Below are 17,448 nucleotides of genomic sequence, written 5' to 3' on the forward strand. Positions count from 1 at the left end.
TGTCTATCTATCTATCTATCTATCTATCTATCTATCTATCTATCTATCTATCTATCTATCTATCTATCTATCCCCCTCTCTCTCTCTCATCTCTTGCATTTGTAATCAACTCAACTCGTCCCTAAACTTTTGCTAAAATGAATAGGGTAATAGGAATGATTTGATGTTTATAATTATCAACTTTAATCTGAGCTACAGAGTGATCAGCAGAGAAAAAACAAAATCTACTACATTTATGCAAGTTTGTCATCAAGGTCTATATAAAAATGGAGTCTTCAGGTGACAAAAATCAAAATTACCATCGTGTATTTGACAAAGCACAGTTGCAGAGTTGGTTTCTGCTATGGCCAACAAGAAGATTTCATTGAAAGGTATGTCTTATTTGTTATTCTTTTCCATGTTTTTTTCTGAATAAGAGTAATTTTGTAAAAAAAGTAATAACACAATTTTGACTAATAAAAATTAAGCATTTTGCAATCTGTTATGTAAGGGAAATATATACTTTAGAATTAAAAAAACTAAGAACTTGTGGAAATCCTATTAAATGAATGGGAATTCCACAAGACCGCGTTATGTCCTTAAGGGATAGATTATATCCGTGGTTTAGCATTATTCTATATACTAAAGAGAGTATCAGATATTTTCAGTGCTTTCAATTTATTTAAAAATAAAACTGTTACAGTGCTGCTTTTCTGGACCATTCCAACCAAAATAAAGCACACCCTATGACTGACCAATCAGACATAAATTGAAAGCTAATGGAGCACCCAAATGGAATACTGTATATAAGATTACTCTTTGTTAAGTATTTCTAAGAATAAAGACCTGCTTAAGATGATAAAATGCTTTTCCCATGCTACCTAAATATTAAAGACTTGTGTATGTTGGTATTGTATATTCTAGTGTATTCAATGTAATTTACTCCATGTGTGTGTCTATAGAATATTGCAATTTGCAGTGAAGTTGATAGACTCAAGTTACAGTGACAATGGGTGCACTATTGGAAGACCTGAAAAATCAGGTTAGAGAAAAATTGTCAAGGAGAAAATCTATCTATGATACCAACTCCATGGCATAAATATTATCAACCAATCTGTACAGAGTTTAATTATGTTTGGCAGTAGTTCCTTTCCATTCTTTGCATTTTAAAAGAGAACTTTAGAGGTTCAACTAGTTCCCATAAAGATACTACACTATTGTTGTAGTTTGGACATAACTAAACTATGGACTCACTAGTCCTACAAAAGGTTTTCCAAAGCAAGGTCCAGGACCAGTTTCACATAATAAACACAATGCTGGGTATTGAAGAAAAAAATAGAGTGCTACAATACCAGTCTAAAGTACTGAATTCAGAGCAGGGAAAACTACCATGTATTTGATCAGAATGTTTGTTCATGTAAGCAATGTTTTCTATTTTAACTGGGTATGGGGCTGCATAGTGTAAGACTGAAATCTTTCTGATTCGTTATATATGATTTATTTAATGGGAACTGTAAAAGTCTGAATCCTGGGATTTCCTCTATGCTCAGGATTTGCTGCACCACCAGGCTGTAATTTTTTCCCAAGAAATCAAACTTAGCTTCTGCCAACATAAAATTTATTCATTTGGTACATGCTCTTACCACACTCATTTGCTTTTGTAAAAAACAGGGCATAGAACATTGTCTAATCAATATACTGATTTATCAGTAATTAATTTTAAAGATTTTGTATGAGACATAATCTCAAGAGATCTTTGGCTCTCTTACGATATTCAGCACCAACTTCCTTAAAAGTTGTTCACGCCAAAGACTTTAAATAGCACAGCTGCTGAAAAATTGCAGGCAGCACCCCAAGACAATCTAAAATCTAGATAGTGACCTACTTACCTTCCCTCAAATTTAATTTTAAAACCATATGTTTGTCAAGAAGGAAGTCACTCTTGGAAACAGCTATAAAGGAAAGGTGTTTAACTACACTTCCACACTTTTACACTTATTGTCGCTATGATTATTGTTATTACATAGTTTATATCCTACCTCGGCTAAGATGAAAAGGTTGAATTCCTCAGATATGGTTATTTAAGAAGTCAAGTATTAAAATAAGAGGTGACGGAATACCAAATAGAGTTTTCTTTTTTCTTGATTTACTTCATTTTATGGGTATCTGCCTTTTTCTTTTTGTCTTCAAGGCCTGTTTCTAGCCACCATGCTGCTGGCTAATATGTTCCTTTCAAGGAAGTGTGTAACATCGTCACCCATTTGCCCTAATGGGTCCGACAACTGCCAGGTTTCTCTTGGGGACCTTTTTGACCGGGCCGTTAAACTATCCCATTATATCCACTCTCTGTCTACTGAAATATTCAATGAATTTGTAAGTAATTTTGGTATAAGGAAAAAACTTACCATGTGTTCCTGAACAACAACTCCAGGCATCCCTTGTCATTGTCAGTTGTAATCATTTCTGGACATGCCAGGAATTGTAGATTAATAATGTCTAAACTACCTCAGGTTGCCCACTAGTACTTTATGAAAGTAATTATGATTTTTAACCGTGGTTTTCTTATTTCTTCTGGTTCCGTTTCACAATGGGTAAAATGTAAAGTATTTGCTCAGTGTTTATTATCTATTTAGAAATGTAATTTCATAAGGCAGCCTTTATTATTGCTAGGTTGCATCACGTAAATATTATTGCTTATTGAAATTAAAAGATTCTTAAACTACAGGTAGTCCTCGACTTACAAAAATTCGTTTAATGACCATCTGAAATTACAACGGCACTAAAAAATCAAACAAACTTATAACTGTTCTTCACACTTACGACTGCAGCAGCCCCGTGGTCATGTGATCAAAATTCATACACTTGGCAACTGACTCATATTTATGGCAGTTGCAATGTCCTGGGATCATGTGATCCCCTTTTGCAACCTTCTGACAAGCAAAATCAATGGGGAAGCCAGATTCACTTAAGAACAGTGTTACTAACTAATTCTCTTAACAACTGTGGCAAGAAAAGTCCCGGGTGGCACAGTGGTTGGAATACAGTACTGCAGGCTAACTCACTGCTTACTTCAGGAGTTCGACTCTGACCGGATCAAGGTTGATTCAGCCAGCCATCCATCCTACCGAGGTCAGTAAAATGAGGACCCAGATTATTGGGGTAAATATGCTGACTCTGTAAACCGCTTAGAGAAGGCTGTAAAGCATTGTGAAATGGTATGTAAGTCTACATGTTATTAGTATTGCTAAAATGGAGCAAAATTCACTTAACAACTGTTTTGCTTAGCAACAGAAATATTGGGCTCCATTGTGGTGGTAAGTGGAGGACTACCTGTATTTGTGAAAAAGTTATCAAAGCCCCATAATAAAACAAGCTACACAAGCTTTTAAGTGGATTTCTAGACTGGAAGCCAACAAGATATTATATTTCATATACAGAGTTTTCAGAATCTGCTTCAATACACTTTTCATCAGTGAAACAAGTCTACCTCTATTCCTTTTAAAGTTGGATGTCCTATTATTTCTTAAGGCGCAAGAGTAGGAAATGGGATGGGGCAGATAGTTACATCTCATTAAATAGATCCATTGTAGTGAAAGCTTCATCTACCCCGGGGAACTGAACCTCAACAAAGGATGTGGAAGAAGGAAAACATTGTCTTCTGTACACAGAAGTCATTTAAAGTAACAAAATGAAAATGTGCAAGACTAAGTAACAAACGTCCAAGTGAAAGGTTTGCTCAGAGAAAAATAACTAAATGCATGCAAGAAAGCTATTTTGGAGTATGGCAGAAAATATACTCTCTGAGGAACTGTGGGATGTGGGCCACTTTATACCATAAACAGCTTTTATTAATATCTGGGCCACTTTATACCATAAAGAAGCTTTTATTGTTATGAAAAAACTACGGTGCTTAAAATTGATTTCCTTTCACAGTATACAAAGAGGCAGATCACCTTTGACTAAGTCATGCAATAAAGTTGGGAGACAAAATTAATGCCCTCCATAACTCTAGGATACATTTTACAAAGCAACCAATGAAAACAAGAATCAGTCTATTCTTTTTCAAAAATCCTGGTTATCTACTTGACTAAATGTCATCTTTGTTTACTGTTAGGATGAACGCTATGCTCAGGGCCGGGGTTTTATTGCAAAGGCCGTTAACAGCTGCCATACTTCTTCCCTAACCACTCCTGAAGATAAAGAACAAGCTCAGCAGATACATGTAAGTTGTCTCGGTTTGTTGACAGATGTGTGCAAGTTCACCAGAAATCTGATGAAATCCTTTCAAAGCATACAGTTACCATAGATAGGGTTATAAAGGGCAGCTTTACCATTGCTCCACCTCTGTAAGTGGTAGGAATAAGCAAAGCACAAAACAAGGAAGCATGCTCTGACCTATATGAACAAAAACGAAAGACAATACAAAACAAGATTGTCTTTCACAAGGCTGGAAAAATCCAGGGAGCATTGATGAAAGAATCTCCTTTATCTGTCCTAAGAAGAGATGGGAAGACGGTATATTTGTGTGAAGAAAAGCATAAACAATAGACTATAGATTAAATAGTCTATATATTCCCTAGCAGGAAAGAAAAATAGATCTGGCAAAAATGGAAAGATAATTTTAAAAGGTCAGGGGCTAGAACACCATATTGCAATGGTCTCTTGATCACAGAGGTTTCCTCAGTGTTCCAGTTTTGGAAATAAAACATACCTTATTGAATAATCATATTAAAAAAAAGTTTCTACTCTGTGCACTTGAAGAGGAAATATTTGGAATGCTAAGGTGTCGCTTGAGATCCCATTCCTCCTTTTGATTCAATTTCAAATGCCATTCATCCACTGAATAATCTCCCTTTTCAGAAACCAAAACATGTGCCACAAATATTTGAGATATGTATGTGTCTGGCATTTATCTATGTTTGCATGGGCTACTTGGGATGTTTGAGCCTTTCAATGTAGCAGCACAATAGCAATTCTCCCAAGAGAAGCAGGAGGAAATTTATGCCACAGAATAGATGCGTTTTGCTATGTAAGGAAAGTGAAAAGTGATTGTGTCAACACTGGAGAAGTCTCAAGGACAGCACAATGGCTAGGAGGATCCTAGGAAAGCCAAGAGCCCTTTGATCTTTCAGCTCACCCCAAGCAGTGGCAAAGTTTCAAAAGAAAAGAAATCTTCCCAGAAGCAAAACACTTGAAATCAGCCTTATGTCTGGGCATGTTTGCAGGATTTGATGTAGACACAATAAATGCTTCGGGATGAGATATTAAGTGGCCTACCACAGATCACATCTTCCATTATATCTTCAAATATTTTCTAGATCCCTTATTTCTAAAAATGTATCATTAATGCTTAGGCTAATCTTTGGATTAAATGACATTTATGCAACAAAGATGAATGGAGTGATTTCTACTGGCAGCACAGATAATTTACTGATAGCGTGATATTTAGGGCACTCTCTTGTCTAGTTACATTTAACAAAAAAAAGGCCTTGCAATTGCACTATAGTCTGTAGTTTAGCTATATCTGATAAATGGACAGGTACAAAATTGCAGTAAGGACATTTTAAGGTAAGTTTGATTTAAAAAAATGTTCCATATCTCCTGGGTAGATTTTGCACACTAACTGTACAATTCTGTTGCCAATGAACAGCATGAGGACCTATTAAATCTAGTTTTGAGTGTACTCCGTTCCTGGAATGACCCTCTATTACATCTGGTCTCTGAAGTTGAAAGAATCAAGGAAGCTCCTGATACCATTCTCTGGAAGGCCATGGAGATTGAGGAGCAAAATAAACGGCTTCTTGAGGGGATGGAGAGAATAGTTGGACGGGTGAGTCAAAAAATCCTCTGAAGTTCTTCCAGCTTCATAACACTATTCAGAATGTATAAAATGAGACAGATTTTTTTTTGTTTGTTTGGATTAAAATGCTTCAAAGAAAGAAAGTAAGAAGTTAAAAGTGTCAGCAAAACCTTTCAGATCTGGAGATCTGTTTGGCATCTATAAGAAGTAGCAAAACATCTTGATCTTTACTAAAAAAAAAAAGTTATGAAGTGCCAAACAACAAAGCATAAAGCTGATTTTGTAATTTTTCTTAATACTAAAAAAGGGACATGGCCCAACCTAGACTGAGAATCATCAAACAGGTTAGAACTTTTATCTTGCCTCCTATCTTATATTTTATAAAATTAACATTATTCCCCTGCACATGAAAGTGCTGAAAAAACAATAACTTTCATTAATGCGATTTTTTTTCTTTTTAACACTTCCTTGCAGAGAGGAATGTAATCTTTCCCTTGGCCTCTACAAGCTAAGACTAAAAAAAAAAAAGATGAGTTTACAAAAAAAAACCAAACCTCAAAATCAGCTGCACATTACATTCTTAATATGTCATATAGTTAGTTTGAAAGAGGTCAATAATTTTTTTTAACATATGTAGGTATGTGTCTTAGAAAAGTAACAAAATGAGCAAGTCTATGCCATGAATGAAGGCAATAAATAAAAGTTGTTTTATATCTAGTACATACTTTGTACATTAAAAGTGTTAAGTTAACATTCTTTCTTTCCACACTTGTTTCCAAATTCTCCTTATTAATTATCTTAATTTCTAATGTGTCATATTCAAAATCTACTGTGAAAATGAAGGACAGTATTTGAAAGTAAAACACATCAAAGTAGGCATTTCTAAGCAATTTTAAAAACAAGATGCACGCCATCATTTCCTTTTCATGTTTGCATTTTCTTTCAGCCATTGAAATAGCTACTTTTTTCAGAAAGACACCCATGCAGCATTTTCTATGTAAAAATTAAATACACCTAAAGAAGCAGCTATCCATTCTGACTGAGCAAGGGCACTAAAATCCATTCTAAGCAAATACACTAAACTTTTTTCACAACCATATTGTATGTAGGGAGTTGTATTTGCTGTTTTCCTTGATCTACCAGGAGCAGGCTAATATGACTGCCTTCCATCCTCAAATTAGTGCAAGTCATGCTTACAACACTTATCTGAAAATGTCTGCATGTTCAAGCATTTCAGATTATCATTACTGGCCAATGTTTCACTAGCACACATGAGTTCTAGATTACTAATACCTAGATGGGATCCTGACAAGCCCTACTGTGTTTTTCAGTTAGTTACACAACATTAGGTGGAATGCTTCTCTTTTGCCATATTAAAATATTCAGCCTATAATCCCCCCAATCCTAGAATTAAAGTATTCGTCCTTTAGACTGGTGGTGAGATTTTTAGGTTGCCTCTGTTGAACTGCCAAATGATAAAAGTTGGATATAATATCTACAGAAAATTTTCCCAATCTAATGCTCAACACTGTCTAAACATTGTATATGTTGGTACAAGATGTTTTGAATTGAATTAGAATAGAATAGAATAAAAAATTTATTGTTACTTTAAATGAACACTAATCAGCATACATTAAAATGAAACTTCGTTGCATTCAGCTCTCAAAAAAACCCCATTATGCGCACACACACACACACACACGACACAGGGAAACATCACAGTCTAATTTGAATGTATACGTACATGGCAAAAAAAAACCTTGCGAATTTACAAGACGGATGGCATAAGGAACAAAGCTGTTACAGAATCTAGTAATTCTGCTATAAATACTTCGAAACCTCCTCCCAGAGAGGAGCAATAGAAGCAAACCATGAAGTCTAACAATGCTTCAAGCTCTAAGCGCATAGTGCTTATAAGCAGTATCCTGCATGTTCAAGCATTTCAGGTTATCATTACTGGCCAATGTTTCACTAGCACACATGAATACTTTATTTGGCCAAGAATTAGACAGACAAGGAATTTGTCTCTCGTACAAAAATACTCAGTGTACATGCAAAGCAACAGAATAATAACAATAACAATAATAATGCCGATAAAAAGGGGAGTAAAGAAGATAATAAAAAGGATAAATAATAGTACAACCACACGACATGGGTTAATAGATATTAGGCAACACTGAGAGATTTAAGTATTCAACAGAGTGAACATTTTACTTATAGTGTATTTCACCAAAAGAAACACTTTTTCGTAATACAAGTTCATGAAAAGATATATATACAAAATAATTAGAATGCACTTTGCACATTAGAGCTGCAAAGTAAACAAGTAAGACTTGTATGTTTGCCTACTTTCACCAATCAAAGGCTTTTATTATAGTGTGAAGCAAATACAATATTACCCCAGGAATTTATCTTACCCTGCTTGAATTACTGGGCATTTTAAGATCTAAGCAAAGATCTACTCAGATTCCAAATTACTATCTGATAATTCTTCAGTCATGTTACACCTCTCTAAGGCAGGGGTGCAAAAGGTACGGCCGACAAGCATTTTTGATACAATCAAAGCTGATTGAACCAGACATTTTGACTCCCTTTCTTAATATATATACATTGGAAGATGATGAGAGACAGTTTGGTGCACCAAACTGAGAGACCATCAGTTCTAGTCCTACCTTAGGCACAAAGCCAGACTGAACTTGGGCCAATCCTTCTCTCTCAGTCCTGGTAAGAGGCAATGGTAAACCACCTCCAAAAATCTTGCTAAAAAAACAGAAGGAACTTGTTCAAGCAGTCACCAGGAGTACATACTGATAACAAAACTATCTATATCTATATCTACTGTATATCTATATATCTATCCCTATCTGTATCAGTAATCCTTGTTTATCCATTCATTCAGCAACCTTTCAAAATTACAACAGCTTTGAAAAAGGAGACTTAAAGTGACTGTCACAGCACACACACACACACACACACACACACACACATCATGAGATTGTGATCTGTGTGCTTGGCAACTGATTTGCATTTATTATGGCTGCAGTGTCCTCCAATTGCATTTGCTATCTTCGTTGCCAGCTTCCCACAAGCAGAGTCAATGGGGAAGCTGGCAGGAAAGATCACAATCACTCTGGTAAATTGTTTACACCATTCCCCACTCAGCAGCAGCCACCCCTGACCCCGCTGCATTTGTGCCACACCTTGTGAACCATTCATGCACCCTCTATACCTGGCAGCAGGCACCCCCAATCCTGCCACACTTGCATTGCGTGTTGCACTTTACCTGCCTGCCTGACTGTGAGCCACCGAGGGCTCATTTAACAACCCACAATCCTTGCTCGGGGATGACAACGGGGATTGCCAGGATTGCCATCGCTAAGTGGTGCAGTCATGTGACATTATGTTTTATATGACCACATCACTTAGCAAAGGAAATTCTGGTCCCAATTATTGTCATTAACTGAGGACTATGTATATGTAATCTACAGATAGTATCTGTTGAAAGAGGGGGATATTTTAGGAGCAAAATAATTATCTTAAACCTGGAGCATGTTTAAAGCACACATTTTATCTAATAGAAGGGAGCACGTTTTATCTCTTAAGAATCCCTCTAGTTCGCTTTGCCTCACCAATTTTGGGAGTGTAGCTTACTGAATGGGTTTGTGTGGAAGTTCTGAGTCTCTGCTCTGAAAATTGACCAAAATATATTGAGCAATTGTGAAACCATCAAGGTTTATTTTGACTTTGCATTTTCCTTAGGTTCACCCAGGTGACTTAGGCAATGAAGTCTATTCTAGATGGACTGGTCTCCCTTCCCTCCAACTGGCTGATGAAGATTCTCGCCTCTTCGCCTTCTACAATCTGTTGCACTGTTTGCGGCGGGACTCCCACAAAATTGACAACTATCTGAAACTCCTGAAGTGTCGCCTCATTCATGACAGCAACTGTTGAACAGCTGTGCTCTCACTTTATTAAAATGATAGCACCACATCTTTTTAAAATACTCTGCTTTTAGCCTCACTGCTTTTAGAAAATCTCAGCTTGCAAAAAAAAAAAAAAAAAGATTTAGAGGCCCATTATGCTCGCTTCTTTCTGGTTACACTGTTAGATAAACCATTATTATTTTTTTCTGTTCAGAGCACTTTCATTCAGATTGCAGCAATATTCAAACCAAGCAATAAAACATTGAAAATGCATGGAGGTTAAAATGTGTTTCTTAAAAGTTGGGATTGGTGTAAAACAAGGGGGCCCAGAGCTACGTGCAACTTCCAAATGCTTTTGATACAGTTCTTCGAACCCCTCCAAAATTGCCACCAAAATTATAGTTTTGAATATGATAAAAAGGGGGAAAGACTAAATACATTAATTTACTTTACAGGTAGTCCTCAGCTTATAACCACAATTGGGACTGGAATGTCTATCGCTAAGCAAAGTGGCCGTTAAATGAGTCATGCCAATTTTACAAACTTTTTTGCCGCCGTCATTAAGTGAATCATATGGTTAAATGAATCTGGTTTCTCTCATTGAATGTGCTTGTCGGACCTTTCCTGGGAAGATCACAAATGGTGATCACATGATCCCAGAACGCTGCAACCATTGTAAATATACGCAGGTTGCCAAGTGCCCGGTCAGTCACGTGACCAAAGGGACATTGTGATGGTCATAAGCACAAGGACTGGTCATAAGTCACTTTTTTCGGCACCATTGCAAACCTTGAACAGTTGTTCGTAAGTCGAAGACTCTCTAGAATTGCAAATTAAATAAAATCGAATTTAGTTCTTGTCCAGATCCCATCTACTCTTTGAGAGTCATCTCACAATATGGTATAAAAAGGCCAGGTATAGCTCTCAGCCATAGACCATTACCGACATTAGTGCATGTCCGATTTAAATCTCTTGAAATGCTGACTCCTTTAGTTAATACAGAATTACAGAGTTGTAAGGGACCTTGGAGGTCTTCTAGTCCAACCCATCTGACTTATGTGTCCTTTCATTGTTAAAAAATTTCTCATCTAAAGATGTTGCTAATTCTGAGGGGTCCAGAGCATGAGGTTCTCTTGAAAGCTCCCACATATATTCCTGATAATTTCTCCTCCAGTTTCTCTCCCCCTCACAAGACAGATCTGCCAAACCAGGTTGCCCCTGGCCATTTTCTGAAAGCCCTGTGTTCTCTAGTACAGGTAGTCCTTGACCTACGACCACAATTGAGCCCCAAACCTCTGTTGTTACTTGAGAAATTTGTTAGGTGAGTTTTGCCCCATTTTATGACTTTTTTGCCACAGTTCTTAAGTGGAACCCTGCAGCTGTTTAAGTCAGTAACACGATTATTAAGTGGCTTCCCCATTGGCTTTGCTTGTCAGAAGGTTGCAACTGTCATAAATATGAACCAGTTTCCAGGCAATCGAATTTTGATCATGTGACCATGGGGATGCTATAATGTTGCCAACTTTGTAGAGGTGCTGGAGACTGTGGAGCTTCTACACAAGAGGAGACAGTCCTACTCAGACGATTGGATTGCCATCATCTGGGCCAGACTTCTCTCCTCCAAGGAATACAGGTAGTCCTCGACTTACGACCACAACTGAGCCCCAAATTTATGTTGCTAAGTGAGACATCGGCTAAGTGAAGTTTGCCCATTTTATGACTTTTCTTGCCATAATTGTTAAGTGAATAACTGCAGTTGTTAAGTTAGTAACATAGTTGTTAAGTGAATCTGGCTTCCCCCTTGATTTTACTTGACAGATGGTCTCAAAAAGGGATCACATGACCCCCGAACACCGCAACCGTCATAAATATGAGTTAGTTGCCAAACATCTGAAGTTTGATCATGTAACCATGGGGACGCTGCAACGGTCGTAAGTCTGAAAAAAGTCATAAGTCGCTTTTGTCAGTGCTGTTGTAACTTTGAATGGTCACTAAATGAACTGTTGTAAGTTGAGAACTACCGGTAGTTAGTAGTTGATCTAAGGAACTAAAATTTAAGAGCTTTGTCTAACTTGGAATGTATAAGAAGGAAGATTAAAGTTATATCATAAAATGAGTACCCTATTTTCAAGTGAGACATTTATATATAGCAATTTAGGGAAGCAGAACTCTTGTCTGTTTCCTCTTGGGTTTTCTATGATTTGAAGTTGCAAGCTTGCCTTTTTTGTATGGGAGGGATAGTCTGCATCTATTCCCTATTTCAATTATTGTTATTCACATCGCTGTAAGAAGAAACACTTTTTTTTGTTGGCAAAAACTGTACTCATTCCTAAAATAACAGACCAAAATATATAAGACCTTCTATAGGAATCCATTGTCTTGATTCCGCTCTCAGTATCAGTGTCCAGTGTACTGGTACTCCCTGACTTATGACTAAAATTGAGCCCAAAATTTATGTTGCTGAGAGAGTTACGTAAACCTTGCCCCATTTTGCACCTTCCTTGCCACTGTTGTTAAATGAATCATCACAGTTAAGTTAGTAGCACAGTTCTTAAGTGAATCCGGCTTCCCCATTGACTTTGCTTGGCAGAAGGTCGCAAAAGGTGATCACGTGACCCTGGGACAGTTTCAACCGTCATAAATACGAGCCAGTTGCCAAGCATCTGAATTCTGATCATGTGGCCATGGGGATGCTGCAGCAGTTGAAAGTGTGAAAAACGGTCATAAGTCCCTTTTTTTTCAGTGCCATTGTAAACTTCAAACAATCACTGAATGAACTGTTGTAAGACGAGGACCACCCGTACCTAAATCAGACACAGACAGATTTTGAGACCTAGGAACAGTTATTATCGATGTTCATAATTTTATGGATCAATTGCACTCGAGCTACCCTATCAGAGATATTGGTGAAAGACAAGAAATGGGCAAAAGATGTATTGCATAGTCCAGGCTTTTCTCAATAAGACTTTTTTAATGCAATAAGACCACACTATCCTTATTCGATCTCCAAAGCATGTCTGTGCTGGTTTTACTCCCATGAGGCAATCAAAGTAATCTTCATTGTGTGTGCCAGAAAGAGTTTTTTACACAGAACTCTGCATAAACTCTCAAGTTTCTTAGGATATTAAGCTCTAAAGAACTTTTCCCCCAATATTTTGATTTCCAAATTCTGTAAAAAAAAAACCCGGATTGGCTTGATATAAATGCTGCTTTTTCATTTAAATTGATGACATTTTAATTTTAATCTCCATACTTCCACAGCACTTTGTTAGGCTTTCCTTTCCTGCAACCTTTGTGCATGCTTTCTGGTTTTAGAAGTGTCAAACAACCAAATAAAAGTGGTGAGTGTGCACTTACAAGCACTCTCGTGGGTGGAAACAGGAAGTCCTGATAATATTATGAGGGAATGGCTCTGTCCTTGGAAAATCTCTAATATATTGGTGCAGACAAAAGGACTTCGGTTGCTTTAGAGTAAAACTCTAGGTGATCAATCATCTTGATTCTGCCTTTTTTTTCAGTAGCTTGGTAGGGAATGCATCATTTTAAAGTGGGACTTGTCATTATGCACCTGAAGCCTGCATAATTAGCTTACTTGCCTACAGTACTTGCAGTGGGGCCAGTATGCTACAAAGATTCCTGCATTAAGAGTCATGTCTAGTGTCAACAAGGCAATATAATAGCAGACTCAGTAGTGAGACACACAATATTGTTAGCTGCTATATCAAGAAACAAAGCAAACATCTTAGCAGTTAGGAGTGTTACTGCTCATGGATTAAATAGATACAAAAAGTTCTTACCACAGTTTTACTGTGGAATCACTTGTCCCCGCATGAATGCCTACATCATATTTCAATTTTATGAGAAATTCAATTCCTAGTTTTGATCTAATTTATTAATGTATCCATTAATGTCTTATACTATCAATTACTAATTTATACCCTACAAGGAACCGAATATGCCTAATACATGTAGTCCTCAACTTACAACAGTTCATTTAGTGACCGTTCGAAATTACAACAGCATTAAAAAAAATGACTTATGACTATTGGCACTAACAAACATCGTGGCATCCCCATGGTCACGTGACCATAACTCAGATGCTTGGCAGCCGACTCACATTTATGACGGTTGTAGGTGTCTCGGGGTCATGTGATCCCCTTTTGTGATCTTTTGACAAGTGAAGTCAATGGGGAAGCCAGATTCACTGAACAACCACGTTACTAACTTGACAGCTGCAGTGATTCACTTAACAATTATGGCAAGAAAGGTTGTAAAATAGGGCAAACCTCACTTAACAAATGTCTCACTCAGCAACAGAAATTTTGGGCTCAATTGTGGTTGTAAGTCGAGGACTGCCTGTATGAGGCACCCAATACCATGGATGCATGGCTCATTTTCACAGGATTCCAAATAAGACATCATCTTTGCAAGCCTCAATATGTATTTACCATTCTTGTCATGTTACTCTTGAATGTGTAGCAAACCGGCTGTGACCATCAGCAATTGCTAATAATAAATAATGAAACATAACTGTAGCTGTTATAATTATTATTGTACTAACTATTAACTATTCCTTGGAGGTCCAATAATATCAATTTTAAATCACCCAAGTCTAAGTCAGACATTCATAAAGGAAAAGTCTGAATCTGTACATGTATATATATGCCAAAGTACTCTCTAAAACCTCATAACTTATTTTAATAATATAATGTCTGACAGTACCTAAGTTTATAGATGATCATGTAGCAATTTTTATATATTAAATTTCTAGATTACTTTAATCCTACAGATTCTAATGAGCAGACAGTTTATAGTTACAGGTAATATAATAAAACATTATGCAAAAATAACTAGGACAAAAATAAATGAGTAATTAATGCATTCTGGTAATAGCTCTACTCAGACTAATTAAAGTTCAAAGACCTTCCAAAATAGCCATATTTCTAATTCTAGATGTGACAGCAAAATATTTGTAAATTGTCAGCATATTTATTATGCAACAATGTTCAGGCTGATGTTTTCATGATTTTTTTTAATAAACATCGGTCAGTCAGCATGCATGTTGTGTAATTCAAAACCTCAAGTCTCCCTTTTTTGGTCTTTAAACTACTGGATTTACAAAACTCTTAATTTTAATTAGTTACTTAGTCAGTTTTACGTTCTCTGTTTATACCACAACTGCAAGTCCTGCATATTTAATTCTCATCCTGTAATCTTTTCCACAGTTAACAACCATGCAAAATAGATTGAAGAAAATAAAGGCAGAGTTGGCCTCCTGGGCCTAATCTAACATGTTAACCAAATCACTTGCATTGCATAGTTTACTGATTATGTTAGTTTATTTATTAATATGCAAGGTTTCTGTGTATCCCGTTAGGAATTCTCTTTGAGAATTCTCTCCCACACCATTTCAAAAGTATTTCAATTTGAAATGCTTTTGGATTTTTAGTCTTTGGGTGAAACCTTTAAAACTATCTGCATGTATGCATCAAGAAGAAGGATGTTATTTCCAAAGTGTTTTATTATGGTTAGTGTAGAATTCAAAAAGTCCATTTAGAAAGAGCTATGGCCTCAAAAATACCTAATGGAAATTCTGGGATATTTTTTTCTTGGATACTATTGGCCCCAATTATACCACATAGAAATTGTTTTGGAGTCCTGCAATGAAAAGTATTGTTTTTCTGCTAGTATAAAATCTCTCTCTCTCTCTCTCAAAATAAATCACATGGTTCACTGCACTTTCAGTGTCAGCTACTCCTTTTCCTACTTCTATGATAACATTCCTTTGGGAAAATTGCCAGGTTGAAGGATCGTTTCAATATATTAATGGTAATTTTCTCTACAATTCTACTTGCTATGTTACTATATACAGGAGTAGGCAGCTATATTTTTGGCTCTGTAATTCCCTCTGATTGCCACTGAAAATGAGGAGAAAACCAAGATTTTTTTAAAAAACCAATGTTATTCATTCTATACCACTCTGATTTTATCTTTCTTTCTGCATATCTCACTATCTTTTTAAATAATTATTTCTGTATATTTCAAAAACAATTTTCGCATACATTGCAGTGCTTAGTGGGGATGGGAAGTTCGATGCATTTGTCAAGTCACGAAAAATTGCCTGTCCCTGCTTTACAAATATATCATCATAAAGCAAAATGCTCAATCTGTTATTTTTTTTAAACTGAATTAAGGAATGTCTGTATATCTGATAGCTTAACAATATCATATAAGGAGTTTCAAATAAATGTTCACATCATATTTCAGTCTGAGACCAAAAAAGATATGTGGGATGTTTGAGAAAAACATTTAGCACAATACAACCTAAAGGAAATCAGAAAAAGATGACTGATCCAATTATCTAAATTATTACAAATTTCTTTTTCTATATTGAAAATAATCAAAATTATTTTTTTATATTATCTTTTACTATCTAGAGCATGCCATGCAGCACTAATTTTCAAATCACCTGACACTATAAACTGAATACCATTTGTATATAAAAATCACTATCAAATATAAACACCTGACCTGGTTTTATTACTAAATTTTGGAGTAGTATTGGAATAAAAGATATAGATATGTTCAGAGGTTTCAGTTAATGTGTAGAAAGACTCCCTATTTAAATAAGTTCTACTTTGTAGTGCTTATTGTTGTTGTAAGCAACATTTTTACAGTATTCAATTCCAAACAATAATTTCTTGCATTATTCATCTTGAAAAATACTAACTACTTTATAATTCTTCCATACTGTTTTCTGCAAAGCAAAAAGAATAATTTCTATTGGTGGAAGGAAACTCCTAAATAGTCTCATGAGCTACTTTCTTCCATAAGACCCTTGAGACTGATTTCAGAATGAAGCCTAGCTCTTTGTTTCATCAGTGACAGGTACAACAATGAAGTTCAACAATTCTGACCCAGAAAGTTAAAAATGCTGATCCAGGGAGATATCGGCAAGTTCCGTATTTTTCCATACTTTGATATTGGAGACCTACAGCTTACAGTAAGGTTGCAATACATAATTCACTGTTTTCATAAAGACACAACTTAAAAATTACATTACAATTAAATTACAGACTTAAAAATTGTAATATGGTATGTCAGTCCCTAAAGGCCCTCCAGATTTGGATGAGGGGATAGGTGCGGAAGTCATCAAATTTGCAGATGACACCAAGCTGGCAGGAATAGCCAACACTCCAGAAGATAGGCTTAAGATACAGAAGGATCTTGTCAGATTTGAACATTGGGCGCTATCTAACAAAATGAAATTTAATGGTGAAAAAAGTAAGGTTCTACATTTAGGCAAGAAAAACCAAATGCACAGGTACAGTATAGGTCCGTGGTGGCGAACCTATGGCACGCGTGCCACAGGTAGCATGCAGAGCCCTCTCTGTAGGCACTGCGCCATCACCCCAGTCCTAGGCCTTCAGCTGGGTTTTATAAAACCTTTTCACTTTAGGCCTCCACCGCCGTGTGCAAAAAAAAAGGTTCAATCAATCAATCAATTTCAACTTCTCGCGGGGAAAAAAAAGATCTCACAAAGTTGGAATTGATTGATTGAACTTTTTAGTCCCACCCAGCCTGCCGTTAACACCACAGCCACGCCCAACCAATGGGCCACGTCCACCCAATGGGCCACACCCACCCGGCACCTAATGATACATAAGTGTGTTTTGGGTTGCAGTTTGGGCACTCGGTCTCTAAAAGGTTCACCATCACTGGTATAGGTAGTACCTTCCTCAATAG

At 36.5% G+C, this 17,448-nt stretch overlaps 1 protein-coding gene across 1 annotated transcript; it reads left to right on the forward strand.

Annotated features, from left to right (window-relative positions):
• The first annotated feature begins 337 nt into the window (after nucleotides 1–337).
• PRL (prolactin) lies at nucleotides 338–9,746 on the forward strand. The gene is made up of 5 exons (XM_015818390.1): nucleotides 338–371; nucleotides 2,171–2,352; nucleotides 4,094–4,201; nucleotides 5,630–5,809; nucleotides 9,539–9,746. The coding sequence occupies exons 1-5, from the start codon at nucleotides 344–346 to the stop codon at nucleotides 9,728–9,730; spliced, it is 690 nt and encodes a 229-aa protein (XP_015673876.1). The 5' UTR covers nucleotides 338–343; the 3' UTR covers nucleotides 9,731–9,746.
• The last annotated feature ends 7,702 nt before the right edge of the window (nucleotides 9,747–17,448 follow it).

Source organism: Protobothrops mucrosquamatus, unplaced genomic scaffold, assembly GCF_001527695.2.
Source record: "Protobothrops mucrosquamatus isolate PMUCROS unplaced genomic scaffold, P.Mucros_1.0 scaffold733, whole genome shotgun sequence".
NCBI classification, from domain to species: domain Eukaryota; kingdom Metazoa; phylum Chordata; class Lepidosauria; order Squamata; family Viperidae; genus Protobothrops; species Protobothrops mucrosquamatus.